This window comes from Eleginops maclovinus, chromosome 11, assembly GCF_036324505.1.
Source record: "Eleginops maclovinus isolate JMC-PN-2008 ecotype Puerto Natales chromosome 11, JC_Emac_rtc_rv5, whole genome shotgun sequence".
Classification (NCBI taxonomy): domain Eukaryota; kingdom Metazoa; phylum Chordata; class Actinopteri; order Perciformes; family Eleginopidae; genus Eleginops; species Eleginops maclovinus.
Window position 1 is genome coordinate 9,967,663 of NC_086359.1, and position 22,002 is coordinate 9,989,664.

The following is a 22,002-nucleotide window of genomic DNA, read 5'->3' on the forward strand; positions in this document are numbered from 1 at the left end:
AGACTAGACCAAGATGCACACATGTGCTCAACAATTGCCAACAAAAACATAAAGAGGACGCTTGTTTGTATAAAATTGCAGGAAAGATACTTTCTTTTTCTTAACAAAAAGAGCAGCAACCACAAATGAATCATAGATGAACTAGATCCACGATAGTAAAAATATGTCACAATTGAATGTTATGAAATGCATTTTGAAGCAAAAATATTAAGGTGCTGACACAAGTGTTATTTTTTCAACACCAGTGTAGAGGAAAGAATACAAGTGAATGAGGTCAACGTGTTAAGATGTCAAGATGAAACTTCCCCAGCTGATGACTGACATAAACACCTTTTGAATGCAAGTTTTCTAAAATTGCAAGACAAAAATTCTAAATTAGGCCTTTTATATATTAACTATGTGCTAAGCTGAGGGCTGAGAAATACATTATTCTATGACAAACACCTTTAAAGATTGGCATGTATAGTGTGAAATTCCATACATTTTGCAGAGGAACATAGTTAAGTATTTACCTAATAGATATCACCATAAGTTCTACAAACAGGAAAAAAAGAGAATTTTTGATTGTTTCTTTCCACTTGTCTGAAATAAGTGATCTTATGAAATGTTATGGAAGCAAAACAGACCAAAATTCCAAAACAAACCAGTGTATTCCAAATCATGTGTTTGCATGGTTTCTCGTCTTAAAATAATTACACTCACAGTTCTGCACTTTGGATAACATCATCCACAACATGAACAGTGCAGCCTGTCTCAACAGATGCAGACGGCAGCGATAAGTCTTTCACTACTGGCCGCAACTTTGTTCTGTCTCCTTCATCCTGCTGGTTAGGGTCTGTTTTCATTAACAATAACACTGACTGGGGGTTGACCGACAAAACTTGAAGTCAATGGTAAAAAAAAAAGAGTGCATATTACTTTAACTTATCACTTGTAATGTGACTTTGACACAATTGAGTGCAGACCGGGTGTCTCACAAGTTTCACAGTCTGACATTTGATTTTCACACTGTGGAAATAAATGGACATCATTGGCTGCCTGGAGAGACTCATCCGAAATAAATGACAGTGTAGGTTTTTCAAGTGATTAAAATGACTTGTTACTTTTTTCTGACAAGCGACCTCTTTTAGTCATACAATAAATGACTAACTGTCTTTTTCACCAAGGTGGAAGCAGGGTGTCTTGGAAAAATTCAAGGTGAATGGTTGACATGTGGAGACCATGACTAACGTTCCATATCATCACTCAATGTTGGTTTGTTTTAGCCGAAAGGTTTTTCTAACATTAAAGCAGAAGTTTGACATTTTGGGGAATGTGCTTTTTTGCTTTGTTGCCAGGAGAAGATCAATAGTGAAGCTGGAAGCAAGAGAGCGTTTAGCTTCACATAGCTTAACTTAGAGTTAAGAGAGTGACAAGACTTTAGCCTGTTTAGGTAAAGTGCTTACATCCTGGAGCATGTGAGGTTGCAGAGAATCCAAAAAGTCATTGTACCTAGACAAGACACAATCCCCCAAATAAGCCTCTGTAAAACCACAACCTGAGTTTTTGCATATAACTTTTTAATGAGTAAGCTTTAGAGGGGTTGGTGGGTGGACTATTAGCTAAGCTGACATGCTGCTGAGGGAAGCTTAATATTTTCCATGCAGAATTGAGACAGTATCAATCTGGTGTATATACAGTAAGTCCCAAAGTACTGAACCAATTTAAAACAAGAAGTTTGAGTTTCATGAAATCAAGCGTATGGTTAACCAAAGACTGCAGCACTTCAAACTTTAATTAATCTCTTTTATTATTCTTTGTTTGCCTTTAAGGCACCTGGAAACTATTACTTTTCACAAATTCAAGGAAACACATGGTGATTAATAGATGCACAAATAATATTTGTCTTGGTGAAGTCTTGGACTGAACACTGATACAATTATAAAGCTATTTTAGATTTTAAGAATATTCTGCAGACATCTTCCTTGCACTCTCTCACCGCTTATATGATGCATAGACTATAACAATCGTAAATTAGCAAAGGAAGACTGGGTGCTTCCCTATTTCAAATCTAATTTACCGACTGTCAGCAGAAATGACATTACTTGAGTCAGGGTTAGGGTTAAGTTTTTCAAAGCAGATATCCAAATGTCCCCGATCTTTAACTCCGACCATGCTCCGTTGGAAAACATCTAACTCACACGAGCAGGATCATGTGCACGAACAAAATCTATTCATTGCACACAGTACGAACACGGAATGTAATCATACACAAAACGTGCCGACTCCGGTCACCTTGAAAAAGTCAATCATTAAACATCTCACTGTGCAAAGATAGGATGCGCACATGCTCAACTGAGTCATTATGGTCCACTGTGATGCACCTTTTTCTCTTTTCAATACAATGACTTTCCCTGTCTCCCTCTGAGGTCTGTATAATATAAACAGACACACAAGACACACACACAAACACACACACACAAAACGCTCTCACTGTCCCCAGAGACAAACTTCCTCCCACCATTGCATCCCCCTCCTCCTCCTCTCTCCTTCTATATTCTTCTGCACTCTGCTTTCATTTCTCGCTCTTCTCCTGCTTCTTTCTTCCGTCTCTAATTTTTCTTTCCCCTTCTTTCTGTTTTCTTTTAATCCATCTTTCTCTTTGTGGGAGGTGAACATTTTAAATCACCCCTGAGACGAACACTGTCTGCGACCTTCATGAATCACAGGCTCTCGTACCTCTCGTTTCATTTTCTCCCACTCTCCTCCTTTGTGGTTTTCTTTTATATTCCCGCATCCTTATGTGGGGCACAACCATCACCACCCTCCACTTCCGCATACAGTATATTGTCCAGCTTTTCAGCCAGACTTGTGTCTTGCTCCATTCTTCATTTGTGCACTGTGTCTCATTGGAGCGTTCCATTCCCCACATTTAAAAAATAAATGATGTTGATGATAAAATAAGAATTTTCAAATGTATGAATGGCATAGAGCCTTCTTGTTTTGGTCATATTTTCTCAAGTGACTGCACGATGAAATCAAGAATAAAGAATGTTTATGTAAATGCGGCCCAGTATGTGTTTGTAACCTGAAACACGCACACACCTCCTCATTTCAGTGAGTCACCGTCTTAATGTTACTCCTTTCATTTGACTCAAGAAAAGCAGAGAACAGCTTCCTGAGAGCTCTCGGCCTGCTCAAACATCGGTCCCCCCCCCCCCCCCCCCCCCCACTTGCACTTTTCATTATTGTCTCATGTGTTACCTGCAAAAAGCACTCTGAGAGCAGTGCATTTTCTGCACGTAACAATTTCTAAAAACAAAGCAAGCACGTTCAAAAGTATGCAGATGAGCCGCAGGCTTAATCACCAGTGAGCCCAGTTTGGACACTTGAAAGCACACAAGCTCAGACTTTCCAAATAGTGATTATGGTAATACCCTCTGCATCACTGGGAATGATAACACCACAAAAACATACTCACATAAAGAAAAAGTAAAAATAAAGAAAATACTTAATTCTCAGCAGGTCTCTTTTCCTTCAAGGCCCTGAGTCAAAAGCAAGAAAGTCTCTTAAGAAACGAGTGTGGGGCCTAGGTGTGTGTGTGTGTGTGTGTGTGTGTGTGTGTGTGTGTGTGTGTGTGTGTGTGTGTGTGTGTGTGTGTGTGTGTGTGTATATTTCTGCACTTAAGTAGGTGTGTGCAGAGCCTCTTCATAAAGAATGGCTTGTTCTTAAGGATTTAAGACTCTATCTGACAGCTGGAATACACAGTGACAGGTGAGGAAGAGTAGTGACTAACTACTGATAACATGATGAGGATTGATAGTGATGAAGAGCAGATTCAAACTTCAGAAGGAAGAGGAGGTTTTGTCTTTCACCTGCCAGAAGATGTTGTCGATGGTGTTGCCCAGGAATCCTTCTCTGTTGTCAGAAGACAGCAGTTTGGGCCCCAGTATCGTCATGAACTCCTCAAAGTCCACCTGGCCGTCCCCTGGAGGCATACAATACACACGGAAAAGCAAGGAGACAGATCGGGACAATAGAAAATCAGATACACAGTCAGGAAAGCTGGCAGACAGGAGCTGAATAATGCATTTCGTTCGGAAGTTTATTCACTTGCAGAAACAAAGAAAAGTGCAGATCAACAGATGGATGTTCGCTCATCCGTGACAAACACCCATGCATCAGCACTAATTCACCTTTCAAAAAAGGTGTGTGCACCTGTGCAAGTGTGTGCCTGCGTGTAAGCCATTGTGTGATAGTTCTTGACAATTCAGGAACAATTTCACGATTTGATATTCAAGGGACACAGCTTGAGAGTGTTTTCATTATGAAGTCTACCGGTGCATCTTGTTGGAGATAGCAATCAACAGCCAGCGTCCCATAGAGTGAATACTCAGGTAACATCTCCCTGATACCATGTCTAATACTTAACAGAGTCACTGCATGAATAGTTTTATACATATATAAATAGCCAATATTGATATTATCACCCATAACATTTTTCTCTGATGTTCTGTTTGTTATTTGTTATAATAGGCGGCATATTGAAAAGAATAAGGTGTCGTTAACTTAAGTGTCTGTGCAACTGGAAATAGGAAAACACTTTATTTAATGGGTCTGTAATTTCTGAATATGTTATTTAGTGCTAATTACTGGGTACATAGAGACAATATTAAAGTGACACTCTTGTAATGAATGAATTCTAATTAATTCCTGCGTAACCTTGGGAGTATTAAGTCAGTGCTCTGCAGGCGAGCCGAACAAGCAAAAATGTGAAATCTGTCAACAGGCAAGCATCCAATTCAACATTTAAGGGTAATTAAGCTTCAATTATTTCGGTTTGATTTAATAGATTCATAGAGAGTTCAAGAAGATTTCATTTTTACCCTACGATTAGTTTCAAATTACACATTTATTTTCAGGGCGCTTCTTTTAAATGACTAGGACCTGTGAAATAAAGCAACACCTTGTATTACAAAATATTATTTGCACCAAGCAGCATCAGTTCTCTGTCCTGAAACATAACTGCAGTTTCTAAAAATAGTAGCTTTAAATGAGCATAATAGAATCTTATATTTAAAGACTACTTTGCCTAAAGCCTCAGGGAAAGATATAAATATAATGCCAGAGATCAGTGGATTTACATTTCTGAAGCAGGGATTTAATGACATTAAATGAATCATCTGAAGGAGCGTGCAGGTTGTCTAACACCTGATGATAATTGACATTCTTCAATTAAATGTTCCTGCGACAGCTTTCAGTGACTTATTAGCGCCGACACGGAGATGATAGAAGTCAGGGGGTGCAGAGATACTGTTTCCCCCCAGAACAAATGGCAGCGCTGCTCTCAGATGCTCGTAATACTCATGGAGGGAAAAGCAAAAAAGCTTTTAGCTCTGACCTTTGATATTTACCGCATGCTGTGAAATCAAGAGCAGGCAGATAAGAACCAGATTAAAGATTGACTGGCTTGTTTGTGATTCAGGGACTGCTTAGGTATATTTGCAATTGTCTATGGATTCACAATGAGGGCTGGAGGTTAAGGAGAAGGAGTAGACAGGTTCGCTCTTTATTGTCTCCAAGGGAATTTATTTTCCACAGTTGAGCATCTGCGAGGCAATTTAAAGACGATTTAGCAAAAACATTGTTAAGGTGGCTCGAATTTTCATTTTGCCTAAAGCAAGTAAATGGAACATTTAGTGAAGTGTTTTTGGCATCTTCAACATTGTTTTTATTATTTACTGCACATATAACTCAGATATTCATACAGCTTGCTTTTTCTTGAAAGGGACACATTCTCCTTGTACACATCTTATTTGAATTCAGACACAACAACTGCACATAAAACAGACTTTATGAAGAGGTTAACTCTGTGTGTCTGCATGCATGCACCCAAGTGTGTGACCTTATGTAGTGGCTCACCATCCATGTCCAGTCTCTGCATGATGATGGCCAGCTCCACTTCGCTGGGCATGTAACCCAGGGAGCGCATGGCCATGCCCAGCTCCTGTTTGGAGATGAAACCATTCCCATCACGGTCCAAAACACGGAACGCTTCACGGATCTCTGCACGACAAATCATACATATCACTGTAGATCCTTTGAGTATTACATGAGATCTACTACATCTCTTAAGAAATAACAATAAATAGCCTGTTATGCAATACTTTGTTAAAACTCCTGGTGGGTATGTTTAGTTTGCATGTCAAGTTAAATGTGTTTGTCTTGTTGGTGCTGAATGATGTGAGTGTTTCTGGGTTGGGGTGTAAGTGTAAGATGGGAGTATACATTTTACATAACCTTTGTTTTGTTAATGTTTTGTGTTGGCCTTAAACACTGGGATTATCGCCGCAGTAGAAAGAAAATCTCCTATTATTTCCTTTCTATAGTGCTGTAACGCTACGGTTGTGAATAAGACCGGACATGTTCCTTTGTCCGAACACTTGACAAAAACATGACATATGTTATTTTTATGTTTCCTGGCAAGGAGTTGTGTGGAGGCAGAAATTTAGTGTGATGTTGTCATAGCAACACAAAACCTCTTAGGGAGGAGGTCGGGATGGCTGTGTGACTTTGGCACTTTGCATCCCGTCTCTTACCTCTGATTTGCTTTCGGTTTCTTTTAATCATCCCCACAATCTTTCCCTAACCCTGAAGTGGCTCATAATCAATAATCTTATGACAACCATGGATTAAATGTCCTCCTGCAAGTTAAACGGGTCCATGTAATGAATCTGAACAAGGGGTTCGATTGACTCACTGAGAATTACATCAGAAAATCCTGATATGTGTCAACAAATAACAGGATTATTGGCTGTTTAGTTTTGAGGACTTGGAGGTGGGAGTTGTTTCATTGAAAATAGCTCATAGACCCGCACACTGTTACAGTGAGCCATTAGACGGTGTGTGTAAGATGAAATGAATGATTAACAGATTTTAGCAGGTCTGTCGACGGTGCTGAAAGGTGCTTCCCTGGTGCTGATAACAGGCTTTCCCATTAACTGGATATACTGCAACCTTTCTCGCAGGCAAATCAAGGTGAGAGTGATCCCCCGCTCTCCCTCCTCCTCCCCCTGTCTCTTCCTTGTCTCTCTTACATCTTTATATACTTATTGTATTTTACAAACCCTGAGGGGACTGTACCAATCCTTCCACACAGCACAATCTCCACCAGCGATGCCAAGAGCATTTCCGACTTTCTCCTCCCACATAAAATGCTTCCTTCTAACTTGAAATTGCAAGTAAACGCACCCAGCTCATGAGGCATCTGTCTGTTCGCGCAGCAGAATTAGTGAAACCTCTGAGGAGCTCCTTAGAAAATACCCTGGTCAATCTCTGGCTAATTACCTGCCAATCAGTTGGCACAATCTGAGCGGAGGTGGAGCTTTGAGCTCGGGTGGAGGTGATCCAATTTATCGACTTGATAAAGACAGCAGAGACAGACTTTGAAAGTCTTTATTCAATTTATTTCCAGTGGATCTCTGCACTTCAAAGACATAAGAGGTTGTCATTGCAGCTGGTATTTGGAATTTCTAGAGATCTTTACTGGAGAAATGTAACAGAGAAGAGGGGCTTTCTAGTCTACTTTCGAGCTATTGTTATGGCACCCACTCTGTAACTTTAGCCAGGATGGTCATAATTTTGAGTCAGTTATTCTCCTCTAGTTTACAAAAGCAATTTACCATGAGCCTATGTGGTGAAATATTAAATTAAAATATCCCTAAGATGTATCCTTTTTCTTACTTATAACAACAAAATGTGCATGAATTTCATTTCTCTGACTCTCTCAGGCTGTGTGCCATTAATATTCTTGTCTTGACCAGCTGCTCTTTTTGTATGTGTACTAAGTCTTTCTCAGATCGGTCTACTATAACTGTCTTTGCTCTGTCAGCTTCGTCAGAGCCAAAGTTCAGTCGCAGCTCCCTTATAAGCCTGCAAAAATATCCCCAGCGGCTGATAACTAGACTGGAGCGCCGAGCCACTGCCTTACTTTCTCGCTCACTAAATAAAGTGAGAATCAGAGGCGAGGGATTGGGGAATGCGGGCAAGCATGCATCCTCCCAAAACAAAGTGAATTGGTATGCAGCTCAACAGTGAAGTGTACATTTCCAATAGGGTACAAATGAACTGGTCCTTGATGTTGTACTGCGCAATGCCTCTGTGTGTGTGTGTGTGTGTGTGTGTGTGTGTGTGTGTGTGTGTGTGTGTGTGTGTGTGTGTGTGTGTGTTTGTAGAGCATGCAGCCCTGCCTGTGTGTGGCTGTGTATTATGAATTCAACCCTCCAGGACTGTACATGTTCTCGCTGTGATTGATGAAACGCCTGAAAACCAAAGAAAAGGAAAGCTGTGATCTCACACAGGAGTGATTAACTAGCCTTCTGTCTGCACTAACAGATAGAAGAACCTTCAACATCTCTCTGAAGTAGGATTAAGAGTTTTCAAATGCTGGCAGCAAACACCAAATATATTTTATCCACATCAAACAAGCCTATTGGTTGCATTAGATCTGTGGCTGACAGGGCTTAGATAATGCCTCATCGTGATGTCTGGAGTCTAAGTGTCCACATTTTATCTATATAACAGCTCAAAGCATTTTGTCCTTCTCGCTGCCCTTCACGAAGAAAAACCCAGACAGAGGCCAACAGGCCTAATGATGGTGAGACGATTCAGTCACTGTACTGCTTTCAATAAACAAAGCAACTGTTTCAGTGAACTGGGTTGAGTTGAGTTGTGCACAAGGGACACTGGATTAAAAGATTTATGCTACAAAGTGCTTCTTAACAAAGCTCACTCCAGCCAACTACAATAGGCCATATGTATAAACAAACAGCTTCAGTCAGAGAAACACTCTCTGTCCTAGCTCCGTGTCGAGATTAGCTGTTTCATTTATGTTAGAAATATATGGACTTGGTGTAGTTTAAAGGTGCATATAAAAACGTTCATTATCATCCAGGATCCTTCACCCTGTGGTCATTTGTGCACTCAATTAACACACACTTTTAATCATCCACTTTTGAATTCTGCTACGAATAAATGCTACTGAGATAATTTAACCATTCATGTCCTTTTTTTAAAGCAGTGTTGCGACATTCTCAAATTTCTGGAATAACTTTGGTGATTACAATGTTATCATTGCTGATACAACCCATGACTAGAGCTACAGTAATTAAAGCAGTAATAAACCATACTTTACCTTGAATGCCCAGGGGTGTTCTTAAGAAAACTCTTTGGCCGTATTAGCCTCAATATTACAAAACAAATTAATAAATACATTCAAACATTGAGCCACAATCCAACCAGAAACATCATGCTTAACCAAAACCAGGTGCTTTTAATGTAAATTGAAAGACTTGTGTCTTCATTTTTCGAACTATTTATATACAAAACTTGCTGTTGTGAGAGCTGATGGCACCAATTTTTCTAAAATCGATTGAAAACTTGAATTAGAAAACCAAAATCAACACATTGGTGGTGTTGGTCGGCCTGTCTATATTTTATTCCTGTGACTGCATTAATTTCATAATCACCATAATTGGAAACCAATGCATCCAGTCAAGCTATGACAAAGGGGCTAAATGGAAAAGCTATTCCCCGGGAGAATTGAGGCGTTGTAACTACATTGTTCCAGCAGTGAAACATTAATTACTAGTACCCCACACTTTGCTCCGCACCCCCACCACCTCCCACCCTCTCTCTGCGAGCACACTCACCTCCCAGCTCCTCGGTGGAGATGCTGGTGAGCTGGAAGGCTTCGTTGCCCTCCGTCAGGGAGCTGCTCAGGTAGTTGTCTGGATAGAGCAGGCCCGCCCGCACATGGTGGAATGGCATCTTCTCCCTGCAGAGCAACAAACACACACAGTCTAAATAAACTTTGCACGTGTGTGTTTGAGAATAAAAACAACGGGTAAGAGGGATTTGAGTCTCAGTGTGTGTTCACCCTCAAGCGTAAACCCTGAGTACCAGCACGGTTATGAGCCTTTTTATTAGGGAGGCAGACAGTGTCCAAACTTTTAAGGGTGCGCTAAAGACTTTCCTGAGTCCCACATTTTATTTAGTGGTTTTATTGACTTTACGTTGTATTCTAAATAGTTTTATCTGTATCTATTTTAATGTATTTTACAATCTATGTTGTGTTTTTATATGATTTTCTTGTTATTTTAGTTTTCTATTAACATGCTCACCTACAGTATGTGTGTTAATCTCTGAAGCCCACTGAGATACACGTGTTTTGTGATATTGGGCTATATAAATAAACTTTGACTTAGATTAGATTTTTAGAAACACAAGCTCCTTTGTTCCTTCCACTCTGCTAATGCTCACTTCTGGGAGAAACCACTGTCTCCTCATGGCAGAATCCTAGTGACAAGTTATGTAATCACATTATAATTCAATGGTGTCACAAAAAAAAAAATCCACCACTATTGTTCTGATAAATACCATCAGCAGCTCTGTATTATCCAGTGATCATTCGCTCGCTGTCTCTCTCCGGCTTGTTCTTTGTTAAGGAAAAGCACTAAAGTCCTGTCACTCGCTATCGTGTCCTCGTAGCCCCCCTCCTAAGATCTCTTGACTTCTTGTCCCGCCAGACAATCCCCACTGCCACCAAACACCTCACAAGGGACATCAGGGCTTGACAGGGCATCAATCAGACACGGCCGCTGCTGTCCTACAATAACATCAATGCTCTGCTTTGATTCATGAGAGTTGCTCCTCTGAGGGCTTTCCCTGTGTAATATGTGTAATATTTTGACACATGCGATATGGTTCATTCAATATTCCTGCCCATAGTACATGCTGAACTGTCAAGGTGAGAGAGAGCGATGGAAAGAGATAGAGATCCCAAGAGTATTTTTTGAGCATGCTGCTGCCAGACAGGGGGAGATAGATATGGAGATAGAAAGAAGTTGGGATGTCTCTATCAGGAAATATTGTCAAAGCAAAACAACTCCTTTCCTTTCCTTTCCTTTCCTTTCCTCTCCTCTCCTCTCCTCTCCTCTCCTCTCCTCTCCTCTCCTCTCCTCTCCTCTCCTCTCCTCTCCTCTCCTCTCCTCTCCGTTACTTGAGAATCATATCCTTTGTGGATCTTTTGAATAAGAGCCAAGGGGGTGAAGCGGACACAGACTGAGCGTCAAGACAAAGACAGTGTAAAAGGTTAAGAACTGCGGGAAAGGTGTCAGTCTGCTCTGGTGATCTGTAGAGGACACCACAGGAGACAGCAGAGATAGAAAGCAGACACAGTGTGTTTGCAGAAAAGTGCGTATATGGAGAGCTCTCAGGAAATATATCCTTCAGTTCATCTTGTCCTGGTTCTACTGTACCCACCACCTGCAGATTAGAGGGTCTCAACATGGACAAAACCCCAGTGACACCCACTAACATCACTCTTTTGTCTCTCTGTTAGTGGTAAAGGTCACATTTGACATCCATTCGGGGGACAAATGACTCTGCAGTAGTCACAGGTTTTTATCGGCTCAGGTCGGCAGTAAAAGACGACGCCTGGGTGGAAACGCTAATTTACGCTAAATTCTGGCGAGATGATAAATCCATAATTATTTAAAATCAAAAAAGGGTTTGGACTATTATTATAATTTACGATTGTACAGAAACGTACTATTTATATTTTCTGCTAAAAGCCAATAGACTCCATTAACATCATTAACATTACAGTACATTTCCATGTTGTACACACTTCATTAAAATTGAAAGAAACAACTTAAAACTCATCAAAAACATCTTTGTTGGTCTTACCAGTGATCTACAATAACCAATGCCGGTTTGTGTTAAAGATAAAGTTAAAGATATGTGTAGAAGATGTAACATCTGTTGATTACTAACCCTGCTTTCTGCTTTGTTTGGGCATCAAAAGTGAAATAACAGAAGTAAAAAAGCATGCCTGTGTAAAAGTCTTAAAAATATATGTTGTTTTTTTTTGCCACTGCATCATAATTGGCTTGACATTAATTTTAGTTTGTATTTAGTGTTGATTGATCATGCCATCAGATAACAGTAGACAAAACATGCTGGGAATATATTGCTTTCCGGGTGCTTAGATAATATCATGTACATGTAGGCAGTGGTTAATTATTTTTTATGAGAAGCATTCTGGTGTCAGTTTGTAGTCCAAGTAGTACTGAACAATGACATTTGATCAGACTTTTGTTGAATCTAGGTTAACCGTCTATGCGGATAAATCGGCATAACCCAAAACATAATCTTTGAACCCATCAGGTATATCTGACGACAAAAGCTGACAAAAAAGCTAATGAAAAGAAAGTTGTCAGTTGTATTTTAAATGCAGATACACTTACCAAACTATTTGCATCTCATTCACACTGACATTCACTACACATATACACACTAGGATCTGCCATGGAGCCCCCTGGGGTTTAGCGTCTTGATTAAGGACACTTTAACATGTGGAGGGAGGATCTGGGGATCAACTTTCTCATAAGAGGAAAGACCTGCTCACATCCCCTATGTACCACATTTAATTCCTCCACGTTAGCTGGGAAGAGATAAGAGATTGGTGTGTATGTACATTATGAAGGACGAAATTTGTCACGGTGACAAAGTGATTTATCGTGCATTACAAGTTAATATGGAAGTGACTACAGAAATGATCACAAGATCAAAAAATGTCACAGTGAAAAATGAAAAGCAATTAACGGCTGTTAAATAAGCCGCAGCCAGCTGAAATCCCTACATTTTTCAACTGCTCAAGTTTAGATGAAACCCAGTAATTATTTAATCAGTGGAGATATTAATAAGACATATGATATGAAATTAATATGAGAATGTATTTTAACAGTCCATCTGCTCTAACAATTGCTCCACTGACAGAAACACCCACTCACTCGAGGCAAAAAGCAGCAGAGATGCATACATCAAACTCACTCACACAGATTCTCAGTTGTTTTTCTACCTCTCTCATTCAATCGCAATCTCATATGTTTTTGGATTGCGTTTTTTTCTACTCCTGAAAACACGGACTGTTGTCACAGAGACGGGCATGAGAGCTGACAAGGACAAGCTTTAGCAGAAAACCTCCGTCTGATAAGCCTCATTGCCTGGCTGAGAGCAGGAACAGGAGTGGCAGAAAGACAGGCAGATAAACAGACAGACAGGTGAGAAAACGAGGGAAATGGGGGTGCAGAGGGGATGAAAGGAGCAAATGAAAGCGGGCTTGCTGTCGGTGTTCGAACTGTGGGGTCATCTGCACCCCAGGGAGCCCAGTTTCAAGTCTGCAGCCTGGTGATCAGAACGGATTTAGGCTCAGACTGGAAGGAAGAGGCTCAGATGATGGGGGGAAAATGAGCAACAGAGATTGAGCCAAAAGCTGGGGAAAATGTATAAAGGAGAACCATGTTTTTTCCTCACCTCCCTCCCTCCCCATGGAGAGGAATGCATTAGCAGAATGGCAGAAAAAAGCTGAGAGGTCACAACAGTGTTTTTCCCCCACAAGCACATGCAGAGAGCTTCCATCACAAGCAGGCAACCCAGACAAGACATCATTATTAAATTAATCCTTTTCATCAGATAAAAAAAAAACAAGTTGTAGCAGCCACTGATCAAAAACATGCAAAACTGTGTGATTTAACTTCATCCAATGACTGTGATTTGAATGGGATGTGTTAGCCTGCCAGGAGGACTTCAAGATAAATCAACAAATTATTCTCTCTGATACTTCGAGCCACTAAAACGTCTCATGTCTCCTCCAGTTTGGGAAAAAGGCTGTTGCCACCTGCCAAATATAAGGGGAGACCACCAATGATCAAGTGAAGCAACAGTGTTGGATAAAGGTAAAATGCAACTCTGTGCTTTGTCAAATACACCACAAAGTCAAACAAAATGGATAAAGCAGACACTTTTACACATCAAAGAAGGGCATGTGTTACATCAACATTCAACCAAGAATAATAAATAAAAAATAATTAGAAAAACAATCCATGGAAATCAAATGTCTATGTCTCTTATATGTCACAGCACACTGTCATATTCTCCTCCTGAAGTCACCTTGATAGGCAACCTCTACACAGCTGTCTTTTCAGCTCTTACCAATAAAGGCATAAAAATCTTTTCTCAACAGAAGGAAAAACAGAAGGACTGGTGGGATGCCAATCATGTCCCCTACAGGCATCTCTCCTATAGGTCACCCTGGGTCATCCAATACTCTCTGACCCACCACCAGCCAAGTTTAGAGGAGGTGTGGACGTGTGCACCCTTGGGTTTTCTGCCAGGTGTTCTGAAACGACGCTTGGATGTTTAAAGAGTCCCACATGAAAACAGTTGGACCCCCACGATGGTCTTGCCACACTGCGCGCATCTGCAGCAGAGTGAGCGCAGCTGGACTCACACCGCCTGATGCCCAAACTCACAGCTACATGTTACACTCACTGCACCGAGAATTGGTATGAAAAATAAATAAAAATAACACTCAAGCGCGCTACCCTCCAAAATGCTCGCACACACCGCCTATAATACCACGCACTTACACTGTGACACCCTCCACAGGCGGGTCCCCCAGGGCAGATTGTGATGAATGTGAGGCAGGTGACGGATTTGACCATCACGCTTTATGACTCTGGAGTTTTAAAGCATCTGGCATTGAGACTGAATACTATTGGGCTTTAGACCGCAGCCAGTCCCCATTTATCAGAAGCAGTATGTGAGCATGAGTGAACAGCGGAGCGGCTGATAAAGCATGATGTATGGAGTGCTTTACTTCCCACTGCGTGTTCAGACAATTACACTGTAATTACAGTTGTACCGCGCGTGTGGTGGACCTATAATCACCTAATCATACCGATCAAACCCACACAGCGCGCACTGACGCGACGCACGCAAACAGCTGGAAAGATTTTCAGGAGCAGTTGCAATAGAAGGATACTGAATGCAAATAGACACAGACATCATTGCGTTGTCAGCCATTAAAACAGCACAGCTCATCGAGACTGTCAACACTACAGGTCTATTTACACAGGCACATTTCCACTGATCACAACAGGTGCAGTCGCCTAATGCGCGGCTCTGCGGTCATCAATGGGACCGACGCATGGGCGGTCAGTGGCGGTATAATCACCTTGATAACCTTTTAACACACGCACCCAGGGGTGTTACACCAATGAGTGGTGAAGTGAAGCGTACCTGTCTGTGAAACGACTCTTCCCCCCGGTGTCAGATTCACCCCGCTCGGTTAGAGCACTGCAGGCGCCGACGCTGAGAGTCTTTGGAAAGATGTGTTTAGTCTGTTTGCATCCGTCCTGTGCTCTTGAAGAGTCCGTCCGACAGCCAAAGATGGACTCATTCAGTCTGTGAGTGGGACCTGCCTTCGGGATTCACCAGCGTGTCATGTGCTCCCCACTTTAGAGATAGTTATTCTCAAAAAAATAGCAACTGGTTAGATGAGGAGAAGGAGGTGGCTGTTGGTGGTGTTGGATATTTAGTCCGTTTTAGCTGAAGCCCAGACCCTCATGAACGGCCTCCAATTCCTTTTCTACATCTCACTTCTCATCGCCATTTCTTGAGAATTTGGGATGAAGCAGTTGGTAGGTAGAGAGCCAACACCTCGTCCTATCAGCTCGCCCAGACGGACGCCACCCAGCCGCCCACGGGTCTGGTTCTGACAATCGGAGCTGCTGCTGCTGCTGCTGCTGCCGGTGGACTCTTATACAAGGATTTAAAAATAAATAATCACGATCTAATTAACTGAAAAATCAAAAGCAGATGATGACCAGTCAACAGTTAGATCGGCAAAACTGCGGAGTGATGGGATGGGATCTCCCGAGGCTCCCGGTGCATTTATCCCTGTGACAGACTCAACACATGTAGTCCGGTAAGGGAGGGGCCACATAGGGGCCGTGGCAGCAGAGTTGCGACTGTGTAGGTGAGCTGGGAATATGCGACGCTGTGGTGATCAGGTGTGAGAGGGAGAGTCAGAAAGAGAGAGAGTGATACAAAGAGGGTGAGAGAGAGAGAGTGAGAGCGCGAGAGAGAGAGAGTGAGAGCGCGCGCGCGAGAGAGAGAGACAGAGAGACAGAGAGAGAGAGACCGAAAGAGAGACCGAGAGAGAGAGAGAGAGAGAGAGAGAGAGAGAGAGAGAGAGAGAGAGAGAGAGAGAGAGAGAGAGAGACAGAGAGAGAGACCGAGAGAGAGAGTCAGAAAAAGTCCAAAAAAGGTGGATGGAGGGTGGGGGTCGATTTCCGAGCAATTAAGGTTTCAATAGATCGGTAAAGCTCCAACATTTCCCTGGGGACGTGTGTATTTGTTTTCATTTCAACCTTTTTCACAGCTTTTTGTCATTGATGACCAATTATGGTGCTTAGGAAATGACATCAGCCGCAGTACTTAAATGATGCAGTGTGTGTCTTACCCCCCACCCCCCCCCCCCCCCCAACCACCCACCATTCCTAAATCTTCATCTTCTTCTTTGTAGGCCATAGCGCCAAGATTAAAGGCATGTTACTCCTCCCAAACCCCTCTTTTTTTTTACCATCCTCCCCCTCCAGTTATCTCCAGTGCTGAGTGTCTGTGTGTTTCACTCGCTGCCTCTGATTAGAAAACCCCACCACTATGCCATTTAGCCTACATCCCCTATTCTAATTATGTAATAGTCTCTATTCCCCCCCCCCCCCCCCCTCCCCCGCCAGTGGGACCGGAGCAGCTCAATTGCAGTGTTGGCCTCAAGATTGAAAACTGTGTCTCTCGCTCTGCTGCACTGTTTTAAGAAAAAGTGGTTATATCAACTTCTTAAACCAGCCTACCTATCTCAATTTGTGTTAACATAGGGTGATGGGCCGGAGACTGCTGTTAGTCAGTGGGAGTAGAGGCTTCGGCGAAAGTGGTGATAACACAAATATGGATGTTTCACTCTGGTGCTTTTGCAGCACATCTAATGAGTTTAAAAAAAGGTTTTAAATGGATGTTCTCTAGGTTCATGGGGAAATAAGGCCAATCTGAAACACAAAGTCATCCATTTTACTTGTAATTATTTCCCATATAAATCATGTTAAAGAGGGGAAATTTCTCTGAACACAGGCTTATCTGTGTTGCTGATTTTTGGCTCTGTCCATGGTGCTGAAGGGCTTTCTCCAGCAGAGGCAGGACGAATGAAGGTGAAGTGAAGCGCCTCATGTCAGCTTTTACAGACAACCTAATCTGCATGACAGCGATTCTTTGCAACTTTGTATTAATTTGTTCAAAGGCACCAGGATTAACTTGAGAGAGTGTAAGAGGCTGTTTCCTTTTCAAACATCATCACTAATTGTATAATAAATCCACTTATTGCTACACAAATGTCATCAAGGGTTGACGAAGCATTATTCCACGTTATGAACTCCAGCCCCAACAATAACACTTTATGTCACGTACTAACATTTTAGTAGCCCAAAGACCCTGACCATGAACTGATGGACAACTAAGAGGAAATCCAAATATCAGTTAGCTTTACTTTTGTCTGTTTTTTAACATTGTAATATGTAGGACATTGAATGCCACACAAAGGTCAATTACTAATTTCCATTATAGTTGATGTGAAAACATAGACAAATTACTGTGACATCGTAATACAAAAAATCAAACACTTAAAAGGTCAAAGTCCAGCTCATTTTCCAACACTTAACAACTCACACCAAAACAATCTTGAGTTATAAATAACACGACGGGAAGAAGGAGGAAACATGTTTTTTAAACTCAACTGGAGGGAGAGTCATTATTCCAATATGGCGATGAAAAAAGTCTCTCTTAAAGGTGTTTGTATGGGTTGATAGCTGGTGACTGTAAAGGATAAAGCTTATAATTAACAAAATCATCATACACATCCAAAATTCAATGAGTCTATAAATAAAGGTAAATATAAAATTGGGTAATTTGAAACTAAAATGTTCAATCCAACTATACTTAGTCTCATGCAGGTCCTTTTTTTGCTAGTTCTTGCAATGTTACAGGAGTCAATCTGCTGCCCAAACAGGACACAGCTGTGTGGCGGATTTCCAGCCAGATAATTTAAATCTCATGGTGAGTTAGGCTCAATTTTCTCAGGTGTTAAGAAATCCAATTTAGTGAGAGGGTGAGTTGGTTTATTATCCGACAAAGATTGGACATTTGGAATACATTCACAAAAAAAACAAACCCTCGCGTAACAACAAAATAACCTAATGTCAGTTTCCATCAATACAAACCTCTTCATTTAGTTTATAAACTTGACTTATTTTGAGCTGTGTTGAAGTTCCATTCTGACAGACTGACTAATATACTTCACCCTGAGTATAACATGGATTTTACTTTCACTGCTGGATCCTGCTAAGTGACCTGAGAGGATCGACAATTGGCAAAACCTCAGGCCTCACAAATACAAAGAGCGGAGTCATGAGAGGAAGTCTAAACCATCAAATAGAACCACAGGGACATGCCAACATGGACTCTGACCTCACAGCAAATCAATACAGGCGTCATGTTGCCAATCAAAAGTGGCCACCCTATTTCTTCCAGTAATGTTTGCTCTGTCACACCATTTATTGCTCACTAATAGCGAAACAGTGTGCTCTTATCTTGCCTTCTGCAGGACTTAATCACTAAATGGGACCATGACTAAAACATAGCCTGAAGTGAGAGACTTTACACTTTTTTATTCAGATTGTTGACAGTGGAGAGTGTCTTATTTTGAATCTTGTGCACAAGCGATAACCTCAAAACTGAAATAATGTCAAATGTACTTGATAAATGAACAACAAAGAAGAAAAAAAGATTTAAGAAATTGGCATAGATCAAAAAGAAGAATTGGGTAGATTGAATTTCTAGACTGAAAGAGTCTCTTTTGAGGTCACACTACAGCTGTCTTCTGAACATTTGCATTTCAAAGTTCCTGTTCAGATAAACCAATTTATTTCTCCATGACAGTGAAAGGGGACCATAATGTGCTGCTTTAAGAGCCTCTTTCAGACCGCTATATTTATCTAAATTAATTTCTTAGAGGGCGTTAAAGTGTATGATTTTAGTTGAGTTTTATAATGATTAAGCTCAAACTGGAGATAACGGCAAATGTCTGTCTTTATACTGCAGAGTAAAGCTGCAGAAGACACAGACCTCTTCTTTAAGTACTTGTCTGGTACTTTGAATACTGCTTATATGAATTCTGTCTGCTTTGTAAAGTTGCAACTACCTTGATCTTGTTTCCTGCTCCCTCATAAAGTGGAAACCTGGCAGCGACGGTAACACGAGAAAGGGAATTATGGTTTCAGATCACAACCCTGCTGTATAACAGCTTCAACATCTCCCCAAATCTGGCCTCATTTTCATTTTCATTTAAGTATTGCCATCATCCATTCCACTCAACGTCCCTGCCATGTTGTTTCCAAGTCCTGCAGAAACGATGACCTTCTGAGCAGAAAAAACAGCTTCCTGTCAGCCAGCGTTTTGCGCCGTAGGCATCATCGGAAATTAATTTTAAAACCCCTAAGGAGGTCCATTTAGATTCACCTGTGTACCTAGGATTGTGAACAGGGGGGTATAATAAATCAATCAGCAGATAAGTGTGACATAATGCATTTGTGTGCAACCATGAATTAGTAAAGGCTTGGTGAATGACCAGAGAGACACAGACATCAATTGTAGTATCTGGTATACGCTGGTAAAAGCTGGACCTGACATACATTTCAAATTCAGTCCAAACATTTCACCGCAAAGGTCATCCAGCCAAACATAAGCTCGGCCATCATGAGCACTAAAAAGGCACAAGATCCTGCACCCACACAAATGAATGCATGTCCTGGACTCCTAGTAAATATACAATATATTCAGGAGCTGGAGGTAAAACTTAAAGTTCCCCCCTGGGAGGTTACGTCTGCAACATCTCATAAATAATGCAACACTGACTGGATTTTACATCCAGACCTTTGCAGAACAGAATGTCTGCAGACACAACTGCTCGCAGATGTGGCACGTAAACATTAAACAAGATAATGGACACTATGAGACATCAGGAACATGACTGACATTAGCTTGTGAAAAATGTGGACTGAGTGAGTAGAGAAAATAATATTCATTTTTGTATATTGTTTCACTTGGGGCACTAAGGCTTAAGCCAGAGGCAGAGACTGTCCATGGGTGGGTAGTGAGGTGTGGAGGCACTACATATTCCAAAAATAAACATAAATGTGCTACGTTACTTAAATAATTATGAGGTGTGATTGGTGTGAAAAATGGGACTTTTTTGTACACAAGGCAAAATGTTTTAAAAGGCTGAACAGTCGCAAACCTAATAAAGGTTTAACAGATATTACATTTAATAATTATATTAATTATGCACTGGCAAGCAAAAGTGGATACAAGATAGGATTTTATCTGTGTTAAAATGACTCGGATATGACAGTCTGTAGGTGACTGTAATACATTACTATGGAGGATACCTGGATAAAACAAAGACTGTAGTTTTCACAAGAGGTAACCTTATTCTGTCAGTCAGTGGTCCCCATTTGATATAATGTACAACTAGAATCATATAAAAACTATATAACAAATTGAGATATGTTATCAGAACCATTCCGCCATCATCAAGTTTCAGCTGTAAGCAGCTCCTCCACCGCAGATTGAATTATGGGTAAGTGGTGTCCATCAGCACAACACTCAAAAATGGAGCAATTTCAGATTGCATGCACATATCAGGAAGCAATTTTTATCCAAGACTTGTATGAATTAGCATATGCTGTTGCATGCATCTAGGTCACAGAGAGTGCCTTTAAGAAAGTCAACGAAGCTTCACCTCCTCACTGTTTGTAAACTGTCGGCTAAATAACTTAAGCAAAGTATGTTTGACAGCCTGTAATAACATTAGCCACGGTAACTTTAAATAGTTTGTACCATTTGCTGTCCACAGACCATAAAATTAGGAATTACTGCCATCTCTGGAGTAGTGACGGCAAGGCGAGAGGAAAGGTAGAAGTGCTAACGGGTTAGCGGTGCACTGTGACTACACCACTGACCTGCGTGTACCTGCTGCAGACATGATGGATGTTTTCTCAAAATTTAACACTGCTTCCATTTGGAGATTACTGGGTGACTCATCATCTCCCTTAAATAGATGGATACACTCAGGATTTACACACAGCCACAGCCACAAACAAACACACAAACCTTATAAAATACATCACAGTATTATCCTGCTGCTTGTCAGTCAGTCAGTGTCGTTCATTGTGAACATGGCGTATCCACAGATTCATTCTTCGTACAGATTTAATATCCTTATTTAATTACCTAGTAATGTTTTGGTGAATTAAAAGCTCAACTTATCCCACATTCTCCACCAGCATTCAATAGGAGCCACTTAACACTGGAACAATTAAATGTTTAATGGGGTTTCAGTTTCAGTGCAACATCATGGTCTAAAAGCAATTTTAGAAGCTTTTTCCACCAAAGAAAAAAAAGTTTGGGATACATAGAAATCTTGTTTATCTGTCTTGGAAATGTTTTATGCTGAAAATATCATCTATAGGGACCTTCAATCCAGAAATATCAAGAATCAGCCTTGAAAAATCCCATATCAGCGGAAACCTGGCAAACATACACACATACACACACCCACACACAGCATGAATAAATCTCACACCTTGGTAGGTTTAAGCTGTTCTAGTCCGCTATCCCCTCTGAGGAGCCATGCAGCTGCCAGTCCATCATCCCTGCAGACGCCCGAATTCAGCTGCAGCCTTCTGATCCTGTCTGGTTCCAAATGGTTTGAGGTTGGATCAGCCTGAACACACACACACACACACACACACACACACACACACACACACACACACACACACACACACACACACAGTACGTGGACAGAGTCCACAAACTAATAAAAACATTAATACTGACACAGTTTGAGTGAGTGTGGATGAATGGTATGAAAAGCAACAGTTAAGGCTTCCATCTGAACCTGATTTCATTCAAACAGGTGAACACAAACCCACAGCAAGAGATGAGCAGCAAAAAGTAAAATGGATAAAGTAACTGAACCAATGAGACGAGACAGAATTGAGAATG

The 22,002-nt window shown here is 41.2% G+C and overlaps 1 protein-coding gene across 3 annotated transcripts in view; it reads right to left on the minus strand.

The window, feature by feature from the left end:
- Window positions 1-21,680, minus strand: part of caln2 (calneuron 2) — a 31,755-nt gene extending 10,075 nt beyond the window's left edge. Inside the window, exons 1-5 of one of the 3 annotated variants that reach the window (XM_063894564.1) lie at window positions 21,578-21,680; window positions 15,124-15,642; window positions 9,690-9,814; window positions 5,902-6,045; window positions 3,855-3,967 (exon numbers count right to left, since the gene is read on the minus strand). In XM_063894564.1, coding sequence (XP_063750634.1) covers window positions 3,855-3,967; window positions 5,902-6,045; window positions 9,690-9,807 — 375 coding nt within the window. In that variant the 5' untranslated portion in view covers window positions 9,808-9,814; window positions 15,124-15,642; window positions 21,578-21,680. Of the gene's footprint in view, window positions 1-3,854; window positions 3,968-5,901; window positions 6,046-9,689; window positions 9,815-15,123; window positions 15,860-21,577 lie in introns of those variants that run through there. The other 2 variants (XM_063894565.1, XM_063894563.1) reach the window with 2 other exon arrangements.
- Window positions 21,681-22,002: the final 322 nt, after the last annotated feature.